The sequence below is a fragment of the Microtus oregoni genome, unplaced genomic scaffold, assembly GCF_018167655.1.
Source record: "Microtus oregoni isolate MIOR12 unplaced genomic scaffold, Mior012 000056F_ref0000123, whole genome shotgun sequence".
Lineage (NCBI taxonomy): Eukaryota > Metazoa > Chordata > Mammalia > Rodentia > Cricetidae > Microtus > Microtus oregoni.
Window position 1 is genome coordinate 11777717 of NW_024543832.1, and position 19680 is coordinate 11797396.

The 19680-nt window shown below is 39.7% G+C and overlaps 1 protein-coding gene across 2 annotated transcripts in view; it reads left to right on the plus strand.

Annotated features, from left to right (window-relative positions):
- The window catches only part of Adk (adenosine kinase), a 386675-nt gene that overhangs the window by 16494 nt on the left and 350501 nt on the right, over positions 1 to 19680 (plus strand). Inside the window, exon 1 of one of the 2 annotated variants that reach the window (XM_041638897.1) lies at positions 13398 to 13980. The exons of the other annotated variant lie outside the window; for it this stretch is intronic. Within the exon in view, the coding sequence (XP_041494831.1) occupies positions 13517 to 13980 (464 nt within the window). The 5' untranslated portion in view covers positions 13398 to 13516. Of the gene's footprint in view, positions 1 to 13397; positions 13981 to 19680 lie in introns of those variants that run through there. 2 annotated transcript variants of the gene reach the window in all.

Sequence of the window (19680 nt, forward strand, 5' to 3'; positions counted from 1 at the left end):
AGGCGTTTTAATTTATAGTTTAATTAAAAAAATGTTTGAGTCTACTCACTCACAGAAAGGGTCACTTGCAAACAGTATTGTAAAGGAATTAGTGCAGATTTCTAAGGTTTTCTGAAATTTCTTTAAGCTTTATTTTATACACACACACACACACACACACACACACTCACACTCACACACTATATCAATCAAAATAAACATGTCATTCCCTGAGACCCAGAGCTGGTCTAAACAACCATCTAATTGGAATACAAGAAAATTATCTTTCACAAATAAACAGGCCTCATGTGTTGTCTTTGAAGTTAACCACATTAGAGATTTGAACATATTCTTGGCTTACAGCCATGACTGAAGAAGTCTTAAGTCCTTTCTAAAACAGTTTTCAAAATTGCGTGTCCTCATCACTGCTGAGATCGTATCAAGTTAGTTCTTAGTATGGTTGGAGTTTAAGCTGCTCTGTAATAAAGGCAATGCAGATGTCTTTGTTCTCACACACTTGCAATGAACTGGCCAGTGTATTTTTAATGTGATATAACATGAAGGCACATTAAAACATGTATTAATGCTGGTCATGGTGGTGAATACCTTTAATTCTAGCACTTGGGAGGCAGAAGCAGGCGGATCTCTGTAAGTTCGAGGCCAGCCTGATCTATAGAGCAAGTTCTAGGACAGCCAGGGCTGTCCCAAAACCCTGTCTCAAAAAAAAACAAACAAACAAAAAAACACACACACACACATTCCAAAACAAATAAGCCATACATTAACAAATTCCATTTGGACTTGTCTGTTTTATTTAACCATTGTCTAAATGTATACAATTGGACTGTTTAGATTTGAGCTGCTATAATAAAGCACAATATTATTATAAAGTTCAGTAAGTACTAAATGTTTAGAATAAAATAGTATTTTAAATAATGCAAAGAAAAAGATGTGTCTGTTTTAATGGGTGGATGGGGGTATAGGTTTTCTGTATGATAAGCTGGCCTTTGGATGAGTTCATCCCTATGTTTAAATATCCTAAGGATATTCTTTTTCTGTTTGTTTGTTTGTTTGTCAGGGTTTCTCTGTGTAGGTATTGACTGTCAGTGACACAGTGTTATGTTCCCAGGGTGCTGTGTAATGCAGTATATTGCGCAACCAGTGGGTCATGCTGCAGGTGGCCTGGAATTCACCTTGTAGACCAAGCTGGTCCGGAACTCTCAGAGATCTGCCTTCCTCTGTGGATTATGATAGGATCAAAGGCATGTGCCACCATGCCCGGCCTTCTTTCTCTTTTTAATCAATTTTTACATTTACCTTGTTTATTCATTTGTTAATTTATTGTGTGTGTGTATAAGGATGCGTGTATGCCATAGCACAAGTGTGGAGGTCAGAGGATAACTGGAAACAGTTCTCTCCTATTGTATGGGTCCTGGGATTGAAATCTGCTCGTCATCTCATTAGGCGCTGTCTGTTTTTGCTCTTTTGAGGCAGGGTCTTCCCATGTAGCCCCGGGTAGTCTTGAACTCACAATGTGGTCCAGTTTGGCTTTGAATTCGCAGGGTTACTCCTTCCTCAGCCTCCCAAGTGCTGGATTTCCGGAGTATGAGTATATTGCCACACCTAGCCTAAAGACACTTTGTAGAGAAATACGTTTCTATGCTTACAGACAGACATTTTGGTTCAGAAAATGGATCTGTGCTTCAGCATTCCTTTCCCTGCCAGTGCAGTGTTCCTCCTTTGTACTAAGTGACAAGAGTGCTTTTCTGCTGGTGAGAACTCACAAGCACACACCTGAGCCCTCTGATCGTAGTTCTGTGTGAAGCGTGCCTGCGTTCTGAAGACTTGCTGGTATCCTGTAAATATCAAGTCTTTAACAGTTTCCTTGTTGCCCATAATCTTGTCTTTTAAAAAATTTTTTTTTCAACTTGACAAGAGTCTTACTGTGTAGTCCTGGTTTGTCAGTAACTCATCTTATACACCAGTCTGGCCTTGAATTCACAGAGAACCCTCTGCTGCTGCCTTCTAGGTGCTGGGAAGTTTCCTGCCTCCTTTAGGCATGGTTTTGCTTCTTTAAATTTGATTAATTCTTAGCCTTACTCACCAAGGACTGCTTGGAAGGCCGGAGGGAATGAGAGTGGGAGAAGGATAGAGTATTGGCAGAGGGTAAATTTCTACTGTGGGTGGAAAGTATTCCCTCCTAGAGCTGTTATTTCCTGTAAATCTTGGCTCACAGACCTCAGGATGAGCCAGAAGAAGCTTGGAAATGGTGATTCAGAGTTACATATAGGTTTTCTCTGGGACTCATCAGACGTGGTTTAGACTCCAGATGTAATGCTCAGAGAGGGTCTTCCAAAGACAGAGTCAATATTTGTGTTGCACTGCCGTGAGGATTGAAGCCCGGAGAGGTTAATTAGTTTCTCTAAGGAAACACAGCCAGCTTACTCCCTTAATAGATATTAAAAATCAAATGTGAGATTTGATCCCACATCTTTTAACTTCCCATTCTAATATATTCTAAAACAAATGAAGAGTTGTTTTTTTTATTTTCTTTAAGATGAAATCAACATATTTAAAGAAAATAGTAATTACTTTCTGCTTACATTTTCTTCTTTCTTTTTTATTGTTTTTATTGTGCTATACATTTTACTTTGCTACCATCCCTTCCTCCCTTCCCCCCTCTGACCTCTCCTGTGACCCCCCACCCGCTTAAATTTTTTATTGATCTTTCTGACATCATCACCTAAGCTGTCCTTAGCTGAGGCAATAGATCCAAAGGTCAAGAGTTCCTCCATAGTGGGCTCTCATCTCACACTCAGGGCCTTTGACTCTTGCTTCTTGAAAAGCCCTTAAAGTGAATTCTGTGTACAGTAGACACACACTCTACTTAAATAAGTTTATGGCAGTGTGTTCAGTGATCAATTTTCAACTTTCGACTTTCCAGTTTTCTTTCTTGTTTTTTTCTGTTTTTTTTTTTTTTTTTATCTTTTGTTTTTGAGACAGGGTGTCTCTGTGTAGTCCTGGCTGTACTGGAATTAACTTTGTAGACCAGGCTGGCCTTGAACTCACAGAGCTCCTGTCTCTGCTAGGATTTAAAGATCTGTGCCATTATCACTGGCCTTCAGTTTTTTTTTTAACGCATGAAATTTAAATAATTTGGCTTAATCTTTTTTTACATTTATTTAAATATGTGTACCCTCTGTGCCACATTTCATGTTTGTCGATTCTCCTACCTTCTGAGTCCTGAGGGTCAAACTCTACTTACCATGCTTGGCAGATGCCTTTATCTGGTGAGCTCCATGTGTGTAATGTTTTCAACTAAGAGTAAATATACTTCATGGTTGTTTCACCAATGGCTTTACTCATTGAACTTGAATTTTCCAGTAATAAAAACCAATTTTGCTCATGCTTCCTAGGTAAAATGTCCCAGGTAAGAGATATCATACTTGTCCTCAACTCTCACAATTCGATTGTTATCTGTTTAGTGTTTTAATTATGAAGATAATGTAGGATAGAGGCTGGAGAGATGGCTCAGTAGTTAGCATTGTCTACTGCTCTTTCAGAGGACCCTAGTTTAGTTGCCAGCACCTGTATCAGATGCCTCTTCTAGCCTCCATGGGCACCTGTAAATACATGGTATAAATATATGTGAGCATGTGTGCATACATACACATACATAAAAATAAAACCCAAAATCTCTAAAATACAGGATAAAAATGCAGAAACTTGGGTTCAGAGAGTTTAAATATTCTGCCTATAATCATACATTAAGTTTCGGGACTAGGATTTAAACTGTAATGTGACTTATAATGTTTTTATCAATTATCTACAATTTTGAAATCGAAACAACAATCAGCAGTAATGTATAGAATTAAATTATTAAACAGACTTTTGCTTTAGCAGGGAACAATTACTAGTAATCTTCTAAGAAACTGCTAATCTGTTACTACTGTTAATAATTTAAAATCCTATCAAAAAAGCAGAGATGCACCGGGTGGTGGTGGCGCACGCCTTTAATCTCAGCACTCTGGAGGCAGAGGCAGGTGGATCTCTGTGAGTTCAAGACCAGCCTAGTCCACAAGAGCTAGTTCCAGGACAGGCTCCAAAACCACAGAGAAACCCTGTCTCGAAAATCCACAAATAAAAAAAAAAGAAAAAGAAAAAGAAAAAGAAAAAAAAAAGCAGAGATGAAGCCAGGCGGTGGTGCTCACGCCTTTAATCTCTGAGTTCAAGGCCAGCCTGCTCTACAAGAGCAAGTTCCAGGATAGTAAAGACATTTGAGAAATCCTGTCTAGAAAAACCAAACCAAAACAAAACAAAAACAAAAATAATCAGAGATGAAAATTTTTTTGCTGTAGAAATATCACACAAATAGCCTCAGGCCATGGGCAATTGTATAAATAAACAAACAAAAGCCTTCTGGTAGCTTGTATATAGGTGAATCCCCAGCACTTAGCAAGCTGAGGCAGGAGGATTGCAGTTTTGAAATCAGCCTGGGCTACGCAGCAAGACCTATCTTTAAAAACAAGCAAACAGGGATAGTGACATGGCTAAGCAGGTCACAATGCTTGCCACTAAGCCTGATGACCTGAGTTCCTTCTCTAGGACCCACATGTTGGATAGAGAGCACCAACTCGAAACATTGTCCTCTGATCTCCACAGACATGTCATGGCATGTGTGAGACCATGAACATAATACATAAATGCCAAAAAATGAAAAAAAAAACAAACAAATGGTGCCAGAAGTAATAGTTCATACTTTTAATCCTAGCAATCAGGAGGTAGAGGCAATTACATTTCTATGAGTTGAGACCAATGTGGTGAGACTGAGCCAGTTAAGGCTACACAGCAAGACACAGTTTCAAAATATCACAAAACAAAAACAACAAGCAAATAAATAAAAAGTAACCTTTAAAAAGAAACGTTGAAATTTCTAGGTAGCCTGTTTAAAAACAATCATGTATATTAGTGTTTTGCCTGTATGTATGTCTGCATACCCCTTGTGGGTATTGGTGCCCACAGATGTCAGAAGAAGACATTGAGTGCCCAGGAACTGGAGTTAAAGATTGTTGTAAGTCACAGCGTGGGTACTGGGAATTGAACCTGGGTCCTTTGGAAGGCCTGTGCTCTTGATGCTGAGCCATCTCTTCAACTTCCTCCTTGAGTATGACAGAGTATGATTGCAAAATTGCAACCTTGACTATGATTGCAAAATTTCTTTAAATAGCATTTAAAATATTTTAAAATTTCACTTTTGTCATGCTTGATAAGCATAGGAAAAAAGAAATAGGAGGGAAGTAGATTTTGGAATATGGAAGGGAAAGAGAAATCTAAGATATGGTTAAAAAAGAAACATCTCGGTTTCTCTTAGCTCTTCCTGATTCCTTTATGACCTCCTTGTAGGTTCTTGGTTTTTCACTCTAATCTGAGATATGTGAGTTTGTGAGAAGCTTCTAGTTATAAATCGTAACACATGGGCTCTGCATATATTTTGTAATTCATGTGGGCTGTTAGCCTGGTACAATAAAAAGAGCTTTGACTTAGGAATTGGATGTGAAGGTCTTATGAAGGTTTTGTACTAAGTTTGTGAATTCACCTGTGAAAAGAGAGTACAGACAAAAGTGTTTTTCAGACTAAATTATGAATTAGTCTTTTGCATAACCAGTATTTTATAAACGAGAAACAGAAGCATATTGGTGGTCAACTCTTATAATTCTCAGTACTAAGGAGGCTAAGGCAGGAGAGCTTGGATCTGAGGCCAGACCGATGTTCCTTAATGAGGAGGTGGAGGACGGGCTGAGGGGAGGAGAGGGTGGAAAGTATCAGTACGCTCTGACTTTGTGAAACCGTGTTAGTTGTGTGTATATGCACAGGATCTGTTGCTACAGTGTAAATGCATTCATAGTGACTGTGCTTTCCAATTCCAAAGTTAGGGGCTTTTGTTAAACTTAAAGAGTTTGTGGGTCAGAAGTTCAGAATGGGACTAAAGTATGTATCCAAGACTTTTTTCTTAATATCTAAGATTCTAATTATCTTATTTTTTGAAAGATGATTACTTTTGATATGCATGGTAGCACATGCCTTGAGTCCCAGGCAGATCTCTGAGTTCGAGGCTATCCTCTTCTAAAAAGTGAGTTCCAGAGCAGGCTACACATAGACCCCTCTCCGGAGCCCCAACGAAAAAAAAAGATGCTTATTTTTTTCCTAAGTTTTAAAAACATTTTATTTATTTATTATGTATACAGTATTCTGTCTGCTTATGCCTACAGTCAGGAAGAGGGCACCGGATCTCATTACAAATGCTTGTGGGCCACCATGTGGTTGTTGGGACTTGAACTCAGGACCTCTGGAAGAGAGTAGCCAGTGCTCTTAACCTCTGAGCCATCTCTCCAGCCCTCCTAATTGTTTTTTGAAACAGAGTCTCAGTATGTGTCCCAGGCTTGCGACCTTTCTGCCTCAGTCTCCCAAGAGCTAGGATCTCAGACATGGGCTACCATTATAGGGTAACTTTTCATTAGTCAACTTTGTGCTTTTGAGACAATATGTGTCTCCGTAGTCCAGCTGACTTTGATCTCACAGTCCTGCCTCTGATACCCATGTGCTGGGATTGCAGACAAGTGTAACAATGTCCCACTGAGGAATACTTTTTATCTTAAATTTATGTGTTTGTGTAGGTTTGTGCACATGTGAGTACAAGTACCTTCAGAGTCCAGAAGAGGGCGTCAGGTTCTCCGGAGCTGGAGTGTCAGGCGTCAGGTTCTCCGGAGCTGGAGTGTCAGGCGTCAGGTTCTCCGGAGCTGGAGTGTCAGGCGTCAGGTTCTCTGGAGCTGGAGTGTCAGGCGTCAGGTTCTCCGGAGCTGGAGTGTCAGGCGTCAGGTTCTCCGGAGCTGGAGTGTCAGGCGTCAGGTTCTCCGGGTTCTCTGGAGCTGCAGTTTCAGGCCTTTGAGAATTGCCTGACCTACAAGTGTGCTTAACCAAAGAGCCATTTCTCCCAAGGAAGAGTTTTTAAATTAAAAATTATGTTGTTGTCATTACTATTATTGTTATTATTAATGTGTATGGGTGTTTTGCCTGCATGCATGTCTGTACTTGCCTGTTCACCTTGTAGGCCAGAAGAAATTATTGGATTCTGTGGGACTGGAGTTACAGATAGTTGTGAACCTCCTTGTCAGTGCTGGGACTTGAACATGGGTCCTCAGGAAGACTAGCCAGTGCTCTTAACTACTGAACTAGCTCTCCAGCCCCTAAAGGAAGAATTCTTAGATGTCAGTTCCATCCTTTCAAAACTAACCAGGGAGATGTGACTATTTTTTCAGAACATTTTCTATTGCAAATGCATTCTGTGTTAGAGAACACACTTGAGTTTACTCCTCTATGGAAAATGGCAAGCATTGGGAGTTAGACAAAGGACTTACCTCTCAAGTTAAAATTTTTAACAATGGAACCTTTGTGAATATTTTGGTCACTTCTGAATCTAACACGATTTTAGTGAGAAATAATTTTACCCATATTTAAATTGATTATACAAACTAGATATCTGAAATAGAAGTTACTAATAATAGCTATTAATAATAGTAAAATGCCTACCCCTAGCTTGACTCATTTCTGACCTTTCTTTCTTTCTTTCTTTCTTTCTTTCTTTCTTTCCTCTCTCTCTCTCTCTCTCTCTTTCATTTTAACTTAACCAGTTTGTCTTTTGCCTCTGGGCTTTTATCTTTCTTTATTTCTGTATACCTTTCTTTACTTCTTTCTCCATGGCTTGCTGTATAGCTTGGCCGCTGGCCCCTAGCATCTTCCTCTCCTTGTTCTCTCGTTCCATCTCCTTCTTCCCAGATTTCTCCTATGTATTCTCTCTGCCTGCCAGCCCGCCTATCCTTTGTCCTGCCTTCTATTTGCCATTCAACTCTTTATTACACCAATCAGGAGTTTTAGACAGGCAAAGTAACACAGCTTCACAGAGTAAACAAATACAGCATAAAAGAATGGAACACATTTTTGCATTATTAAAACAAATGTTCCACAGCATAAACAAAGGTGACACAGCTTAATAATATTCTACAGCATTTTCCCCTTTTTATCTAAATAAATATGAAAGGTTTTAACTTTACCACAACAAAAACAGTTATCAAGTAAGATTTACATTTACAGTATTCAACCTGTTTGTATTTAGCAAATTCAGAGAAAACATTACATTATTTATCTTAGTGCAAAGATTTATACTTTACTTTTTATCATAACTAAGAAAAACTGAAATTCTAAGTATTTAGTCTTTAACTCCATCAGAGACCCCAGAAGGAAGTACTAATACTTAAAAACTGAGACCTTTGCCTAGACAGTAAGTCACCCAGAGATCCTCTGCAATGTTGGTGCATCCAATTTTAGCTTATGGTCCTAGAATATCTGGCAGACTTTTCAGTGAAACAGGAAGTTTAACGGACTACACACCTTGTATTGGCAAAGTTTGTCAGCCACTTTCCTCTGTGTCCTGCAGAAAGTCTGGCAGACTCTGCTGTGAAGCAGGAACCCTGAAGGACCATCCCACCTTGTTTTGACAGAGTTCAGCAGTCACTTTCCCATGGGTCCTGCATGTCCAGTTTATACAGCATACTGTCAAGCTGTCAAGGGAAAAGCAGTTTCTTGCACAAATGGCTAACCCTGCCACAATGAAAGCAAACTTCTATGGAGTTTCTTCAATGCCCATCATCCCTCTATGAAGTAAATTGGTGATGCCAGAAGCAGATATGTCTTATTGTCATGAATACCTTAAGTTATTAAACATTTTAAATGCCATATTCTATAGGTCTTTGAAGTGTTTGAAATTGTTATCTGATAAAATATACCTGTGTAACATTGAAAACATCTATTGTGACTACAAGTTTGAGAATTGTACATTAATTACTAACCTCATTTCTTATTTATACATTGCATTTTTAAATCAGCTTCATAAGAATGGAAGCATATACACAGTGTAACAAAATTAACTTTAAATTTTTATCAATATACCAAAATCCATACCAATGCAAAATATCTGAGATTAATAGTCTTTTTATCCTATACCCTCTTGCCTTGGCTTCCTCATAGCAGGGTTTATATGTGAATGCTATTATACTCTGATGGCCTGCTCTGAAATTCTTGGAGGATGGGAATGAACATTTTTTTCTTTTGATTTTAAAAATAAAAGTCATTCTAACAAATGAAATTGTGGTTGAAATGTTAAAAATAGAGTTCCAACAAAAACAATTTCTGAAAGTATTTTGTAAGATGCTCTAGCTATTTAGAAAGCTGTGTGTGACTGGATTATTGCCTTGTGGATAAAATTGTGGGAGACTTGGGTATTTATAAAAGTCTTAGCCATGTCAGAACACCTTATGTTCATTCCAGTGATAATGTTTGCTGTAGTGTATGTAATTAGCCCAGTTCTGAAGGCAGACTATCATGGCTGGATGTCTGGTCTATGAAGGATGACATGAGGCAAATTATTTAATCATTTTGAGCTTCAGAGTTTTTCCTCTGTAAAACGTAAAATGTGATACTAAAGTCTCCCCTGCCAGGGCTGCTGTAATTCGGACGGGAGAGTACTTGCAACATACACAGCATGGTGTCTAGTGTAAATTAAGTTCGCGAATGTAAACTAAGTTTTACATCCCTTTAGGCTACTGTGAAAATGCATACACAAGTCAAGTCACATATTTTATTTTATAGGTAGAAAACAAGCCTGGAGAGATAGGAGATTCAATGGTTAAGAGCACTTGCTGCTCTAGTAGAGAACCGGACTTTAGTTCCTGGCACCTACATGGTGGCTCACAATGGGCTGAAACTACAGTTCCAGGGATTCCTTTGCCCTCTTCTGATCTCCACACGTGTTGCATGCATTAGTGCACTTACATACAGTGCACAAAATACTCATAAAAGAAAAATAAATCTTAAAACAACAGAAAGCATATGGTTCAAGACAGACTAGAAAATAAATTGTGTTTCCTTGATTTCTCTCTACTCTGAGAACTCTGCTCTTCCAATCTCTTTATCTGTGAGCTGCAGCTCCATCCTCCACATGTAGAACCCCAGCAGGACCTGCTAGCTATCTCACAAATGCCTCCTGGATCAACTGCCTCACATCCGTCCCTATCTTTGTGCTTCAGACCACTTACATGTGTCCGCTGGATTGCTGTGTCAAGCTTCTGATTTTCTTCTTTGCTTTCACGATTCTCTTTTTCCATTCTACACATATAATGTCTGGGAATCTTTTAACAAAGTAAGATTTTTCCTTTGTTTAAAACTAAATGATAGTGGCTTCCTGTTATGTTCCTAGGCTCATTGTGTCTCAGAGATCTGTATCTTGTATTGGCTAGATGATGTGTTCCTCGGTTTGTTTTGTTTTTTCTGTTTATTTACAGTGATGGTTGAGTTCGTCTTTTGGGTTTGGTCATGTGGAATGGCCTTCCCCACCTAGCTCTTGTAACTTAGTTCTCCCTTGGCGGAGAGAGAGAGAGAGAGAGAGAGCTTCCTTGACTATCCAAAGCAAAGGAGATCCGTGCATTTATGTCTTGGTTGTGATTCTCTGAATACTGCCATGGCCAGCGGAATGACAACCGTGCGAGGCAAGAAAGGAGTTCAGCTCAATACAACTACGTCCCAGGCTCTGGCCCGGAGTAGTTTATTTTAGTCATATTTAAGCACAGTCAATTTGACAAAAATTTTTTTGGTGATAACCCAGTCCCATGTACTACAATAAACTTTAAGACGTGATTACATTGAAACTCTTAAAGTGGATCTGTTGATTGATAAGAGTCTGGGGGAGGATCTGGTGTGGTCTTGGTCACACAGATAGTGCAAAGGTCACCAGGCTATTAACCACATCCACTCCCAGTCTTCTGGATGGATAATAGATGATGCACACTTTCCTTTGAAGGAACAACTCTGTCTGTTAACATTTCTGGTTCCCTTAGTGTTTATCTGTGGGCACAAGAACCTCTGTGCCTCCCATATAGCACAGATTATTTGGTTCTTGTCTGTTTCTTGGTTATTCATCTGTAACACTTTAGATTGAATGTAAATCCATAAAAGGAGCATTGTTTGTTTATCTTTGCTGAATCTCAAAGGTCTAGCATGGAAAAGGAGATGATGTATACAGACACACACACATTGTGTGTGTTAATGTATAAGTGTATAATGTATATGTGTCTTAGACAAGGTCTCACTGTAGACCTGACTGTCCTGAAACTTGCTACACAGACAAGGCTGCTCTCAAACTCACAGAGATCCACATGCCATTGCTTCTTAGTGCTGGGATTAAAGCCATGCGAAACACTAGATAAATATTAATGAATGCTTGGGAAGCAGTGTTCTGTACTTTTAAATAGTTTTTCTTGCTCACTAGACATTTGTAGGTCACTGAAAATTAAACACTTGTATGCCTGAGAGAAAGTTTTCTTAAAAAGTTTTACTAAATTAAGTTTAGTCACTCAAGTGTTATTGTACACTTCAAATTCTCCAGTAAATTGTCAAGTTCCATTTAAAGATTGTTAAAAACGGTACATTAAAGTGAAGTACAACCTAAGAATATGCAGCTAATCAGAAGGAAACCATAGATTTCTTATAATGCCTCTTGAGATAGCTACATACTCCAGTGTTTATTTGAATGATCTCCCTAACTAAAACTAATTGATTGGTTCTAGAAAGAAAGGACTTGATTTGTATTGGACACAAGGACACAGTTCTTTCTCCCGTGAGAACTGAAGTGTACCTGTCTGTCACACCTGATCTGTCACACAGAGTGAACTTCTTTGTGTTTCAGATAAGGAAGCTTAACATTAACTGTCAAATGATTTGTTAAAGGTTAGAAAGTTTTTGACAAGGTCACAAATAAAATTCCCATCTCCTTGGGACTGGAAAGGTGGCTCAGTGATTAAGACCATATTCTGCTCTGTGGAAACATTTTATAATAGCTGTATAATCTATTTCTGAAATATTAGCTTAAGATAGGCTTACAGTACATGATACATTTTTGGTATTGTTAATGCTAAAGTTTGTAACAATATAAAATATTTGTATAAAATATGTTCATATTGGTCTACTTTTTAAATAAATAATTACTTCAAAAAATGAAATTTCTGATACATGTTGCCAAAGACTTTCCAGAAATGTGCTCATTTATCTTTTACTAAAAATGTTCTAGAGTGCTTTTTAATTTTATTGTATTCTTAAAAACAGACTGGCTGCATCTTAGAGCATTACTGTTATTTCTGGTCTTGGAGCATCTGTTGAAAAAGTTTAGTAGGTGGGTCCGCATCTTTGTTCTGCTGTTTAGAGTCAGTTAGCCACTTGGGGTTAGATGTCTGTTTGCTCTGATACCAGCCTCCTAACCTAAGATTAGATAAAGTACACAGAAAAGAAGTCACGAGGACTTGAGACTGAACCGAGTGCACACTCCTCGGCCTCCATTGTTGTTTCTTCTTCTTCTTCTTCTTCTTCTTCTTCTTCTTCTTCTTCTTCTTCTTCCCTTTATTCAGTTGACTCTGAAAGAACAATCACATCCAAGGCCATTTTGTTGAAATAATATTTTTGTGTTTAAATTTCTGAAGCAACCAGTATCTAAATATATTTTTCTGAGCCTCAAGAAAAATCACATTGCTTCAGTTTTAACATTAAAATTAAGTACATTATGTTTTCTTTGGTTCCTTCAATCACAGCTTCAAAATGATTTGTGTGTGTGTGTGTGTGTGTGTGAATGTGTGCCACTTGTGTGCACGTTCTCTGGAGCTGGAGTGGTTGTGAGCCCCCCCCCCATCAACCACATTTTAATGCCTGATGGTGTTGAACTTGTTTCTGATACATTTCAAACCAATGAAACTGATCACTATTTGCTCAGTAAATGAGTGCCGCTGGATGTTGTTCTCAGCTAACATAAATATTATTACACAGAGAATAAAAAAAGAATAAACAAAAGCTATTTGGGGCATAAAGCATTTATCACTCAGTTTCCCAGCAGCTTTTATTAGTTTATTATCGGTTTCTTAACTCACCATAGCTCACTGTAAACTTTAACACCATTTTCTTGTAGCTTTATATGCTTGTTTTACAACTCCTGTATTGAGTCAAGCGAGGTAATCTGACCTGTGTGACAAATGGAGCATTGGGTAGCTTGGTTCACAGGGTGTGTGTAAAACTTTAGTGCATACCTGGATCACCTGAGTACACGTTAACAGGACCGGATGTCGGGACCTCTCCCTCCTAGATCCTGCTTCAGTTTAGGGACCCCTGAATACATTTATATTAGATAAGCCGCCTTAAGTCTTTCTGAAGTTCAAGAACATTTGGGATCATCATCTGCAACCGACTCCCCGTGCAGCAGCTTGGAATTAAGCATGTCCTGCAGCTGTTGCCACGCTTTCAGTTTTCCTCCAGCTGAGGTTTCCTAGGCGGCCTCTTTTCGTCTGCAGCTGAGGTTTTGACGTCGACGATTTGCCCTGACAGCGTCCTTTTCCCCAGAGCTGTAAAGGGACCTGAGCTCGCCGAGGTAGAGCGTGCCCATGTGACTATGAACCCCGTTGCCAGCGGCGCGGCCATTTTTGAGGCGGGTACTCAACCTCTTTGCCCTGTGGAGCCGGGAGGGCAACGGGGAGGTGGTTACCAGGACTCAAGATGGCCACCGTGCCCGCTAGCCAGCCCTCTGGCAGGTCAGCTAGTCCGCGTGGCGGCGAGCCTGCCGGAGCCGCTCGTGCGGCGAGCCTCAACGCTCAGGGCTGGGGGCGGGGCTGCAGCGGCCTGGCGGGGGCGGGGCGTCCGCCCTCCTCCAGTCGCGGCCAATCAGCGCGCGGGGCCAGCTCGCCCCGGGCCGCCCGCGCGCGGGGTGTGTGAGGACGCGCTCTTGGTCGCTGAGTGCCAGAGCTGGGGAGCAGTTGCTGTGGTACCTGCTGCTGCTGCCGGTTTTGACGCTGAGCATCGGACACCGGGCACGGGGCGCTGTGCTACAGGACGGGAAGGTGACATGACGTCCTCCAGGTAAGCAGAGCGCGGCCGCTACAGCTATGCCCGGGCTGGGCGTGAGCTTGCTGATCCCGGGAGAACTATCGCCCCTTTCCTTGGATGGTCTGGAGCTACCCTTTCCCGCTGGTCCCCCTCACGCTGGATGTTCTCACACTTTGTCAGGACATTTCTGGTTTCCTCCGAAGTTTTTGGGTCTGTGGCACAAGGCACTGCCCTATTTGTCGCCGCTTGCTTGAGGTGACCCTTGCTCAGATTTCAGGGTCTGTGGCTTGTTTTTATGTTTTTAATGAATTTCTCATGAAAATGTAACTACCCCTCGCCCCCACCGACCCACCCAGGGATGATCATGGCCCCAACGGAATGTGCCATGCACAGTGTGTGCCCATGCCTGTGTGTCATGCTCTCTGATACAACTTCATAGTTGGCCATGAGCAGATCTGCAAAGTTGGCACTTCTCATGTAGATTGTTCCCAAGTTGTGAAATTGTGTGTCTAAAATATTTGCCTATGACTGGAATTAGTACTCTCGTTCTTGAAGGTACCATATGTTTACCTACTTTTATCGGAGCGTCACAAGTGAAATTAATTTCGTGAGATGTAGAAATATAGTGAAAACAGGCTCACCCAATCACAGGTTCAGGATTTTGATTATTCTTTTTTTTTTCTTTTTTGGCAAATGGTGATACCTAAGTTGCCTTGCTCACTTTATTTAGCTTCTACTGAATGTTTATGTAAATTTGACTAGTTATAAAAAAGATAACTTTCCTCATTTACCCAGTGTTTTGGAATGCCTTTTAAAAAGTAGATCTTGGTCTTTGTTTTCCAAAAGAAAGGGAGGCCCCAGCTCAAATCTGTGAGCTTTAAAGGACTTAAGTCCTGGTAATTTAATGCATTTTGGATGGTAATTTTGGTAATCACTTAGTACCTAATCTTCAGGTAACATAGGATGCAGCTCGGTTGCTGCCTTTCTCTTAAATGCACAGTTTTGCAGTAAGACGAACAAAGAGTCATTATGCGGGAAGAAGTTAGGTGTGGCAATATGGAGCCCTATACAGGCTTTTTGGTAAGTAACATTGCAGCATATCAATACACCTTTTACAGTTAATGGCCTTTCAGGATGGATTAGGATAGGCAGTACAGCAGCAGTTAATCCCCACTCTTCATTCCTGCTTTTCTTCCATCATCACAGATTCATTAGGTGTGCTAGACAAATGCTTTCTAAACAATCTTCTCTTCTAAGTGATTTTTGTTGTTGTTGTTCTGGGAATTGAACTCAGGGCCTGGCACATGACGAACACATCCTTTGGGTGGTTTTAATTGCCCATTTCTTCCTGTCCACTCCTCACTGGAGAAATATCCAAATATGAAGCTTCTGTTGTTTAGCAGGTAGCAGCAAGATATGTCTATAACGTGGGAATCCAGTTTTTTTCAAGACTGATGTAATTAACACCAGCCTTGAAAGTATTTTGGAAAGATGGATAAGTGATAGTGAAATTTTTGTCTGCTTCTTCAGGGTCCATTTAAAGTTTTGAGCTACAGTGACGTGGCTTGAAAAAAAAAATCACTTTGTTGTAGGAATTAAAATGAAGAAAAGTTGAGAGCCTTGCCTAGAACTTGTTAGTAGCAAAGTCAGGAAGATCTTGATGCCTTTGTAGAAACAGCACACTATTTTTAATGTTCTGAAAAATTATGCAGATGTAAGACATCTGTAGGAATTCTTTGGCTTTTCTCTTTCTGGTAACTTGGTTCAGACATAGGCAGGGTGGATGTGGAAGGGAAGTGGCAGGTTGGAAAGTTCCCAGCGAGGCCTGCAGCTAATGCAGTTATAGCATTTCTTTAGCTTTTATCAGCCATGGTGTTAGGCGTGTTCCCGTTTACTGTTCAGTCTAACAGTAAACCCAAGAGCTAGGTATTAAGATCCTTTTCTGGTGATCACAAGTTATCAAAATCTGACCTCATGTCTTGTGTTCTTGCTTTTGCCTCACTCTTAAAATAATTGTTGCTAAATATAGTAATGTGTGACTTTGAAATGGCTATCAAAGAATATAGGATTAGAAACTAGATACACCTTGAGTCTAATTGAGGCTCCTTTCTAATTCTTTTCTACCACAGGCTTTTGTTTAATGATAGACCTCACTGTTGCGATATTAACCCGTGTCCTATAGTGTTAATGGGAAAATGAACTTTAAAACTTTGTCTTGTTTTGGATATTTTGAGACAGGGTCTCACTGTGTAAACTAGGCTAGCTTAGAACTTGCTCTAATAATAGCCCAGGCTGGCCTCAAATTGAAACCCTCTTGCTTTTATCTCCTGAGTGCTGAGATGATAGGTGTGTGCCACTATTCGTTCAATGCTTTTACATTTTAAGATGTTTTATGAGTGGAATTTAGTTTTTGTCTTAAAAGCCTTAAAAACATTTCCCTAGGGAATGATGCCATCTGAAGAGGAAAGACATGTTTTAAACCTCACTTTATAGACAGGAACAAATGTACCTATGTAATTGCTGCACTTTACAGTTAACGACACTAAAAATTAGAGGTAGTGTGATTTGTTCACGTTCACATAAATTGTTATGCGCCTTGAACTGGGTCCAGGACTTCTACGTCTCTCACTCAAGCCTATCTAAGTTAGCGAATGCCTCACTAAATCCCTTTTTAGTGTAGCATTCAACTCTTAAGGCTGTCTCATTATTTTTTTAAAAATCTTTTTTTTAAACTTAGGGTCTTGAATGATTTGACTGAAAGTAGTCTGATTTTCATAATTTATATTTTGTTCACTGTTAGTGACGAAGAAATTTATGGCTTATGACACCGATTTCTTTGTCATGTGTATCAGATTCTAACTGGTCTTCATCTGGACTGTGATATAGCATATTTGATAAACTAATGCTTTTGTTACTCAGTTGTTCCAATAGAAATGTTAAAGCCTTAATTAAGCTTAGGAGACTTAGTATTTAAGTTTTTTTCTTTCTCTCTGTGGGAACTGCTTTAGCCAGGGTTAGAGTCTAAGTTAGAATGTAGACCTTTGACTACTGCTTTGTGTATGTTTTCCTAAATAACGCTTTAGAAATTTCCGTGTGAACTTTGCTTTGTCTTCATAACCTCAGTGTACAGTCTGGTTGGGAACCAGGTTTGTGGGGCACAGTGTTGGGGGCAGAGAGGGTATGAACTATGCAGTCTGGCCAGGCTAGGTCTGGCTGACACTATTTTGGGACTGAGTACAACTGTGCCCTCCGTTGTCTTCATTCTGGAACTGCTTCTGTGGGTTAAGCCCACACTGGAAAGTTTGTGTGGGCTGTGGGTGGGGTCCTGGGGTAGTTTTCACTGTAAGACTCCGCAGTTTTGAGGTACATCCAACAGAGTGATCCAAACCACTCAGAAGGAGAGTATTATGTGGAGACCAGAGTCGGGCTAAGATGGACTTTTGTTGAGATAGTTTCTTTCAAGCGTTTGGACAGAGTTTTCAAATTCATTTTAGGACCTGTGCCTGCCCTTCCCTCCCTTCCTTTCTTTCTTCCTTCCTTCCTCCCTGCCTCCCTCCCTCTCTCCCTCCCTCCCTCCCTCCTTCCTTCCTTCCTTCCTTCCTTCGAAAGAATTTTAAAATTCAGATTGCTAAATAAACTGTTATGTCATAAGATTACTTGGTGGGTCAAGTAAAATTTTAAGATACACTAAAACTACTTCATTCATGCACTGTCTTGAGGAAACGGAAACAGGAACCTTTTCCTATGCTCAGTGTTGTCAGCTGCTAATGCTCGTTTTTATAAATAGGTCATCTTTGTTTGAGAAAACACAGAAGGTTTTCTAACTCTCAATCCTTCCAGTCAGAGAATTGCTACATTAAGCAGAACTGTCAAAGATAAACTGGAACCAAATGATAGTTGACTGTCCAAATGTTAACCCTTTCCTGTGCATTGGCGTGCTGCCATGTCTTTCTCTGGTTGTTGCTTTTAAAAATTGCTGCAATAAAACATAAATGAAGCTGTCTTAGAAGCCAGGTGACTACAGATCTTAGTTTGCGCAGAACGGAGCTGGATGATGACTATTATCTTGACATAATTACTGGTAGTTTTTTTATTTGTTCTTGAACACATTCCATTTAGATAGTAAATTATCTGGTCACTTCATGTATACAGTATAATCATATTGTAACAGCAGTTCTCAGTTGTTGAAATGTTGTTTAAAATGGGCCATAGATAATGGCTGCACCCCCTTTTTATGGTCTATATCTGGGTGTTTTTCCTAGACCAAGCATTTTTATATTAAAAGAGTTCTGAGTGTCTCAGTGTAGTATATTGAACAAGATAACACATTATGTAAAGCTTAGAATCATTTATTTGCTATCTGATTTTTGGAAGGTTATGTAATCTTGATGAATCTTTTCCTAGGAATTCTTTCCTAGTCTGTTAATCAGAGATAATAATAATGGCCTTCCCTATTATTGTTGTTGTGCGGGTTTCAAAAGGAGCTCACACAGTAGAAGGAGAAAGAGCCTACTCCTGCAGATTGTCCTCTGACCCCCACACAAGTAGCACACACACAGAATAAATAAATGTGTGAAACCAGTATTATATCACTCAGAGGAACTTGCTATCAGTGGAGCATTTACTGTTAGGAGAGCAGGGATATAATGGAGGAGTTGGAATAAAGATTTTGTGGGTCAGGGGTAGAAATAACCAACATGTGAGTATGTGTTGAAAAGAATGTCCCAATAGGAAATGAAGCAAAGTAAAACAGATAATGCTGGTCAGAGATAAATTTTCCTAGAATATGCAACCGGAGATAAGAATTAGGATATAAATGGAAGGGTTGTGTAGCCAAGGGTAACACATGTTACCCTTTTTAGTTTGTGTTTTTTATGCCAAAATATATATACTGTAAAATCGTAGATCCTGCATCCACTGTTTGTTTTTTCCCTCAGTGTTGGAGACTGAACCTTTAATGCCACACATGCTACACAAATGCTCTACTGTTAAGCTACATTCCTGGTGCAGCCGAGTGTTGACAGTATAGTTGCTTGTGCAAATGGCACTCAGATTTAGATATGGACAACTTTTGAGAAGTTCCCTTTTACCCCTTTTAGTTAATCCTGTTCCCCACACCATCCAGACAACTACTTTCATACTTCTATTAACACTGATTAATTTTGCCTTTTCTATAAATTTATATAAAGGGTCTTGTACAGGGCTCCTTGGGTTTGCTTACTTTTGTTTATTATAATAATTTGGAAATTTGTCTGATATAGAATGTGTCAAATGGGGGGAACGTGAGTTAAATAATCACAAGCTAACTACAAATAGGGTATTCTAAGGTTTATTTTTTTTTTTATTAAAAGGGAAAACTCACAGAACAGGTATGGGGGTCTAACATCAAGGTGTAGAGTGGTAGAGTGTGGGAAGAGAGAGGCTAGCGGGCAGACTGCGGCCTTTTGGCATCCCAAAGCTATGCCTCAACTTGGTCCAGCCTCTCAAAGGTCTTTGGCTGAAGGAAGGTCCCCACCTTTTGTTTCACCCCCACTTTTGTTTAAATAAGAGAGTTCCAAACTCAATACAAAACCATATACAATAAGAACAGATATCAAGTATAAAAATTAGAATCTATCTGTGTGTGTTCGGTTCAAATGACTGTACAATTTACATTAATTCTTCTGATCATTATAAGTTACCAATTAATCTCCCACCTCCCTTTATTTTCTCCAGCTCTCTCATTTGTAGTAA